The sequence below is a fragment of the Pundamilia nyererei genome, unplaced genomic scaffold (assembly GCF_000239375.1).
Source record: "Pundamilia nyererei isolate P.nyererei 1_Seehausen unplaced genomic scaffold, PunNye1.0 scaffold00055, whole genome shotgun sequence".
Lineage (NCBI taxonomy): Eukaryota > Metazoa > Chordata > Actinopteri > Cichliformes > Cichlidae > Pundamilia > Pundamilia nyererei.
Genome location: NW_005187456.1, coordinates 874,126 through 882,481, shown reverse-complemented (window position 1 = coordinate 882,481; position 8,356 = coordinate 874,126). Strand labels below are relative to the sequence as shown.

Here is an 8,356-nt window from a genome sequence, read left to right as displayed (position 1 = left end):
CAGTGTATTCCATTTATTTCAACGAAGTAACTGTATTCTGAATACCACCTTTTTAAACGGTAACTGTAACGGAATACAGTTACTCATATTTTGTATTCTAAATACGTAACGGCGGTACATGTATTCCGTTACTCCCCAACACTGCTTACGGTGGACAAATCACAAAATGTCATCATTTTAATTCTTACAGTAAAACTGCCAACGCTTAAACGAACACAGTGTGGTGAGTCAATAATTATTATTTAGTCGTCATTATAAAATTGTAATTGATGCTTATGAATCTTATTTTACAGTACATAAGTAGGTGGTATGGCATACTTCACTAGATTGTGAGCCTGGAGACAGCAGTTTGTGTTCCGCTTCCATCACTATTTAATTTCACACATTTAGTTAAAAAAAAAAAATCACTGTTCGTTTTGGATAAATATCATTTTTAGGGTTAAAACATCGCAACTTAGGGAATGAAAGGTTTTGCTTGTGTTACAGGTGTTACAGGATCAATGTGTTAGGTGACGGCTGTGTGCGGACAGGGATAGGACCCAAGATGCAGACTCCAGAGACAAACTTAAACCAAAACAGCTTTAATGCTGAACGCAAACATAACATAACTGGGAAAAACTCAAAATAAACTAACACCGGTGGACTGGCAAAACACACAGCAAAATAAACAGTAGATCGCGACATGGACACAGAGAAACACAGGGCTTAAATACACAGAGGGAGCAATCAGGGAATGAGTAACAGGAGGGAAACACAGCTGGGGCAAATCAGGCCTAACGAGACCAGGGGAAGCAAAACCAGACACATTAACATCAGACATGGACTTCCAAAGTAAAACAGGAAACATAACACAGACTCACAGGCAAGCACTAAAACAAAGGGAACAGAGATGTGGGACCAGGGCAGACACAGACACTGACTGGACGTGGAAATACAGCAGACTGGGGAGACAGCAACAAAGGAACACAGACAGAAAAGCAAAACACTAAAACTCTAACCAAACCCCACCCAGAGGACCTTAACTTAAGAAAAACCCGTAAAGCAAAGCTAGAATATAAAGAAATAACAAAATCAAATAACCAAAAACACAAAACACTGGGTCACCGACCCAGGAACCCTAACACAATGTTAAAGGAAACCATGTGCATATCTGAAACACTGAAATTAACAACAGGGTGGTATTTGACACCTTGGCAGTTAGAACAGGCAAAGTGTTTTCCACAGACAAAAAGCAAAACAAGTCAGTGTTCTTACAGCTATACAAGACTTTATAATGTCGTGAACCATATATTTCTTTATATTTGTACACAAACAAAGGGCTTAATTTAACAGCATAAATGTTACAATCCAAATTTGTTAGCGGTTTATAAAAGCTGGACGTTCCTTGGAATTCTGTTGTCTCTGTGGTTTAGTTCTCTTCGATGTGCATGTTACCTATTTTTCTCTTCCTCCAACCTGTTGCCTAGTGTCCCCTGAGACGTATCGATAATGTGGAGAGACAGGGGACTTGTGCGTTACTAATGACTGATGGATAGCCCTTGAAAAGGACACCACATTTACATGATGAACGATTCAGGCGAATGATTGAGTGTGACATAGAAGGCCCCTTGCTGCTAAACGCAATGAGAGCAACATTTATAATAACTTGTCAACAGTCCTCATTTGCATCATGTGTTTCCTCCTGTTTTCATATTGCTCACTGTGACCATCAGAATGATGAGAAACAGTGATGCCAGATTGCCTGCGTAGGTCCTTCAAACACTGAACATGGTAATGTTCTGGCAGTGTGATTGATATAGGAACCAGTATATCACAATGCTTGGGTTATTGGTATATAGCACAAACAAAACTTAGAAATATTATAGAAATATATCAGTGCCTGTCTGCCTTCTTACTATGCACATTTACACAGCTTAAGTTATTTGGGAGCAGAGGGTCTTGTTGAAGTTTAGTCAACAACAGGCAAATGAGCACTAATGTTTTGGTGATCTGGTGATGGACTACAGTTCTGTCTAATCACGTTTATGTGTGTAGCTAGAGAAGAGCCACGCACATAGTACACCCTTTAATTAAGATACTTTAAATCTAAAGACTACAAATGGCTCTTTCAACTATAGTTCACCATTTAACATTTGTACATGTATGCTTTCATCATCTCTTTCTTATCATGTCTTTCTCCTCCTCCTCCACCACTGCCCTCTCCATCATTTCCATCTAATCCTCCTCTGCTTCGGGGGACGTTCCTCCCCTGAAGCTTTATCTCCTGAGCTGTAGTCAGGGCTCTAAAACACAAACATAAGCATGCTTCTTTATTCCTAACATTGTCACAGTTACTTATTTTTGATTAAAATATCACGTGGCATGAGAGTTACACAACGTCAGATCCACTTCAAAAGAAAGTTTCATTAATGCTAGCTAACAGCTGCTAATGGTAGCAAAAACAGCAGCAGTTTCTGACAGAGAAGCGCAGGATATTCTAAACAGGTCACCTCAGTATCACTGTCATCGGACAGAAGTACTTGTCGCGAATTCCATTCACAAATATTGTGCGTAAATAGATGTGAACAATCTGCACACATTACAGATGAACAGCGACCAGAGTTGTTTATCCTACTGCAGCTACTGTAGCAAGGGGTAAAACCTGAATCGATAGGGGTAAGAAAATAGAATTCATTTGACTGTAATCTGCAATCTACTGACTTTAAGCTGTGAAATTTTATACACTGTACCTTTAAGAAATAACACATGTGCCCTTGTGTTTACAGAGTGATGTGAAATACTGATCATGTACATGATGTTAGCAGTGGTAAACAGCATATGATGCATTGTGTTTCCCTTTAGACCAAGGCTACTGTGACTGTGGAGTGTGCGAGTGTGATGAAGGTTGGTTCGGTGATGCCTGCCAGTTTCAGGAAGAGTGTAACCTATCCAGCAAGAAGAGCAGAGAGCTTTGCAAAAACCAACAGGGGGTGGTCTGCTCCAACAGAGGTACAGCTATTGTACAAACACACGCACAATGAGTCAGTTACATATAACATAAATTTTGAAGCAAACACTTATCAAAGCGTTGCACCCTCACATATTACCAACAGCAATTTTTAAGACAATTCGGCATGCTCTGCTAATATTTTAATAATATCGCCTAAACATAGCCTAGTACCAAGCCATTAATAGACAGAGTGAGGGGGTAATCAGTTCGGCACATTGAATTTTTTATTACAAAGTGATGAGCAAATATTTAAAAAAATAATAATTCAAAACTCTTTTTTAAAATAATCGACCAGTTTATATGAATTTTTCTGTGATATCAATTTACTACAAGCAAAAACATAAACAAGGAGTTACCAAAATAAACGCATTAATTACAATTAATCCCTCGCTGTGTTTTCATATCTTTGCGGGGACATTTAATTGACATAATGCTTTCCCTAGCCGTTTACCCTAACCCTTAACCATCAAAAATGAATGCCTAATCCTAACCGTAACCTAATTGTAATCCTGACACTAAAACAACATTTTGAGTCTGAAAAATGCCTTCAAACACGTGGGGACTGGGATTTTGTCCACATAAGGGCTGTTGGTCCCTACAAGCATAGAAAACTTTCAACTTTTAGCCCCCACAAAGATATATAAACACAGTCACACATACACACATGAGTTCAAACAAAAATCCCACCTACGCATACAAATATATGTAAATACTGGAAGACATTTTGAATTAACAATAGTCTAAGTAAATACTGAAGTACATTTGATTCACACAGTCTGTGTGACTAACATAGTATTATGCACTGACACGCTGAAGGCACACACTGTGAGGTGAGTCTGACAGCAAGCCCTTCATCTACTTGGTCGTGACCTCACTAGCGTGCAATGACTCCAGCTAAATGAAGGCTATAGATATGTTTATGTGTCTGTGATGCGTTCATGTTTGTTGGTGTAGTGAATGTATATGTGTGTGTGTGTACTGTACCGTATGTGGCCTGCATAGAAATGCAAATGTATTCACAGCATGTGGCTGTCTAGCCTTCTGCTTCTTTAGCACATAATTACAAAAGGGAACGGTGCGAGTTACTGCACGCACACACAGTCAGACAACAATTTAGAACTGTTGATGTACAGACAGTGCTTCCAGTTAACAGCGCTAGATTCTAGGTGTTGAATTGCTCTTTATTGAAATCTGACATTTTCCAACAAACTGTGTCTAAAGTTTGTGTTTCCCATAGGAACCTGCCACTGTGGTAGCTGCATGTGTGACAATGAAGACAACAGAGGCATGGTAACAGGACGTTTCTGTGAGTGTGATGACAGCGAGTGCCTGGATGAGGAAACTGGAGAGATTTGCGGAGGTGTGCCCTGCATTTGCTGACACAGCCCTTTACTCTCCCCCTAAACATAGAATGCATCTTTGTATAACCAATGCTGGATTTGGTACAAAAAAAACCAACTACTGTAATACATATTGTGTTTTACTGTGATAAAAGAATAGAAATGCATTGCCTTTGCTCATTTGGTTTCCATAAAAAACTCATGCATTAACTATATACAATTACAACTTACATATGCTGCTTTTTTTTTTTAATTTAATACTCACTTCTTTTTTTAAAAAGGAAAAAGTAGAGTTTGGATTACCAAAAATATGACTTAATCACCAGGACAGTAATCACCATTTGTCAAAATACATTTCGGAGGAAATCTCATCAGCTGTTCCTCTGTGATCTGCTTCCAGGGCATGGCCAATGTTACTGTGGAAACTGTTACTGTGCTGCTGGTTGGCATGGAGACAAATGTGAGTTCCAGTGTGACATGAGCCCATGGGAAAGCAGGCAGAGATGCACATCTCCAGATGGCAAAATCTGCAGCAACAGAGGTCTGTTTACCTGGAACACCGTGTTTGATTTTTGTTTTTTATATTTATTAAACTGTAATCACAAATTTGAAATGAAAGTATTATCATAATATACACAGGTCATGTACACAGTTATACATAAGAAATATAAACATACACATATGTTTGCTGTCGCTGATTAGAAAGCCACAAAATGCTGGACTGAAGAGTATTATGCTGGTTACATTTTCAGATCATGCACCAAGGACAGAATTCTGTCTTTATTCTCAAAATGCAGAAACAAAAATCAGAAGTCAGAAAACTTAAAGTCAGAAGGGAAAAAAACTCAAAAGACACCCCCATTTTGTGTTTTAGTTGATGATTATTTGATGATATTTTTCTTTGTCTATCAGGAACCCTCAAGATGAACTTTGAAGAATTTCTATTAGCCTAATTATAGCTCTGTAGCTCACCACCGGGTGGCACATAATTGTATGTCAGCGATTTCACTAGCCCCACAAATGTCTCAGCTATTTACTCTGCTGTCCATCGCTATAGCAGAGCTGTACAATGTTGTTTTTTAGAAATACCTAAAGCAGGTATTTCAGGTATATCATCTTTGAATAGAAACTTGCAAACTAACATTTTTGTAACTTTACTCCACTAAACCTTGTGGCTCTTTTTTCATGGATGTCTGGATGTTAAACATTTCTGTAAGACCTGAATAGCCCCACTGATCATTTTATAGGGGCTTAAAGAATTTAGATCTAACACTAATTCAATTTGCAACATGTGCCTGTCGCGTCATCAGAAATAGCAGCGTAGAAGTTTGGAATTCATTTTTAAAGGTAAGATACTTAAAAAAACAAGACTCTATGTTTCTGGCATGCATAAATCAAATTACATCGACCAAATGATGCCAGATTAAGCTAGCAAGCATGTAATATTAACCAGAAACCAGGATGTTGTTTCAATCGACATTATGATTTTTTTTTAAAGACTTCAAAGTGTGAGTTTTCTAGCTAAATATAACATTATACTGCAACACACAGCGGTTTGGTCTAATTAAATAAATATATCCACTGTGGGTATAACCTACTATGGTAAAACAGTAATTGTACAACAATCAGCGAAACAGCTATTTTTGTGATATATTGCTATGAAGAGGCAGAGAACAGATTTGAGAAGTCTCGTAAATATTGTTTCATAAGTTTTATGGTCTTTTTAACTGTTACTGTCTGTATTATATTACAGCTCAGTTGATGAAAAGAGCAGAGGGACTAAAATGAGACTGAAAACACAAGGTGAGTTTAAAATAAAATGCCAGCTATGAAAAATGTTTTCTCCTAATGCACTAAGAGGCTTGTCCAACATTTTGTCTTTTTCTCTCTTCAATCTATCTCTCAGCAGTAGAACCACGGTACAATTCAGCCTGAAGACTGTCACACAGTGAGACAGCACCCTGACTGGGAGACTCATTTCCTTGAGTGTTTCAAGCTTGACTTTTTTCTTATTTTTAATAAAGCAAACATGTGCTCACCATGGTGTGGTAACTGTCAGAAAAAAGTTTAAATGTAGTGCTTGAATATCATTGCTTTACATTACATTTATTTGTCATTGTTGTTTCAATCCATATAATCTAAGATTGTTTTTTTTAAATTAAACCAACCAAAAAACTGAAATGTGTGTTTATGTTAAACACACAAATATGTATTAATACCACTTAAGCCTCCTAAAATAAGAAGTATCTTACAATGCCTGTTAAAACATGCCTGAAATCTGAAATCTGTTGTAAATCTAATTTCATAGCAGATTTATCTGCATGCAGGATGGTTTGTGTCTCACACACAAAGTGGTCAATATATTTGTTTTGCATTTGAATATTTAATCGTTAAACTGTTAAAGAAGCAATGTGTTTCATAAGCATAGACACGTATCCTTATGCCAAAATGAGAAAAACGATTTTTTACATAAAAACATATATACAAAGATTAACTATAAAACACTTTACTGTGATATAAGAACTACTGTAGCTCAATGCATTTTGACTACTAATTACCAAAGAAAGATCTCTGCAAGGTACTCTGGGAACTATCTAAAGTCTACATGAACTACATGATGATCCTGTATTCTGAACCCCGCTGATGAGGCTCTCACTATTCGAGGGCTCTGATAATATCTATTTCAGTAGAAGTGTGTTGCTAGGAAACAGGAAGCAAACATTCTAAATGGGGTCAAATTCATTTCCTGTCTGTTTGCTGCATTATAAAGAGGGAAACAAACACTCTGTGCTACAAGCAATCAAACAATTTATACATTTGTTTTTGTTCTGTTCTTCTTTGATGTTTTCGGTAATGTCTTCCAGTCTATTTTTTCTCCCCGAATGCTTGTGCCATGAAAGGAATCTTTATCATTTAGTACCAATCCTATTAGTAAATAATATCTGAAAATGACAAACAGCTTACATGGCATTCTGAAAATATTCACAGTGCTTCACTAGTTCCACATTTGGTCCTGTTACAGCTTTATTCCAAAATGTATTACATTCATTTTTCACCTTAAAAAAATTCTACACAGTCCTTGATAATGACAAAGTGAACAAAGATTGCTTGAAATTCGTTCATTTAATTTCATGCAATTTAATTAACGCAATGTACGCAAGTTTTCATAGCCTTTTCAGTGACACTCATAATTGAGCTCAGGTTACCCTGTTTCCTCTGATCATCTGTCAGATGTTACTACAAGTTGATTGCAGTCGTTGTCGTGAGTCATGAGTTCAAACTCATTGCTTGGAGGACAAGCAGTCAGCAAAACAGCTTCACTAACCTAGCTCAAGTGATCCTGTGGGATTTCAGTAAGTCTCTCAAAAATTAATTACAGTGAACTGGCTGAGGGCTGGCTAAGTGGTAGGGTGAAATGGTAGGCTACATGGACAGAGTCTCATCACAGAGCTGCAAAATTATGGTCTAGTGCACAACTGACATAGCATGAACAACTGACTTGTAGTGGAGCAGCCACTGTGCTAATGAAACAGCAGTAGCACGTAACAGGGGCCCTCTTGTCCTGATCTCTCTTGAAAAAGAGATTTTTAATCTCAATGAGACTTCTTATCAACTCCTTTCTTCAGCCTGTTATTCTATTATCTTGCTTTCATTTCTTTAGCCATACTTCAACATATATTAACAAATGGCACAGGATGTTAATATGATGTTAAAGATTTGAATTACTATACATTACCAGCAAATTTGTCACATTTTCATCAAATTGCTTATGACTTTAAACTACTATAAATCCAGAGTCTTAGAAATGTCATTTAAAATAAAAGATTATGTCCTTGAAAGCTACTCCAACCTGGTTTACTTAAGGTTTACTTTAACAGACGTGGAAATAACAGCACTATATATGGGTACATTTCAAGTATACTTTATACTTTATACAGGGAGTGCAGAATTATTAGGCAAATGAGTATTTTGTCCACATCATCCTCTTCATGCATGTTGTCTTACTCCAAGCTGTATAGGCTGGAAA

At 37.2% G+C, this 8,356-nt stretch overlaps 1 protein-coding gene across 2 annotated transcripts in view; it reads left to right on the top strand.

Annotated features, from left to right (window-relative positions):
- itgbl1 (integrin, beta-like 1) overlaps positions 1 to 8,356 on the top strand; it is a 62,521-nt gene that overhangs the window by 15,695 nt on the left and 38,470 nt on the right. For both annotated transcript variants that reach the window (XM_005733788.1, XM_013911064.1), the window contains exons 3-5: positions 2,842 to 2,988; positions 4,227 to 4,349; positions 4,730 to 4,870. In XM_005733788.1, coding sequence (XP_005733845.1) covers positions 2,842 to 2,988; positions 4,227 to 4,349; positions 4,730 to 4,870 — 411 coding nt within the window. The remainder of the gene's footprint in view (positions 1 to 2,841; positions 2,989 to 4,226; positions 4,350 to 4,729; positions 4,871 to 8,356) is intronic.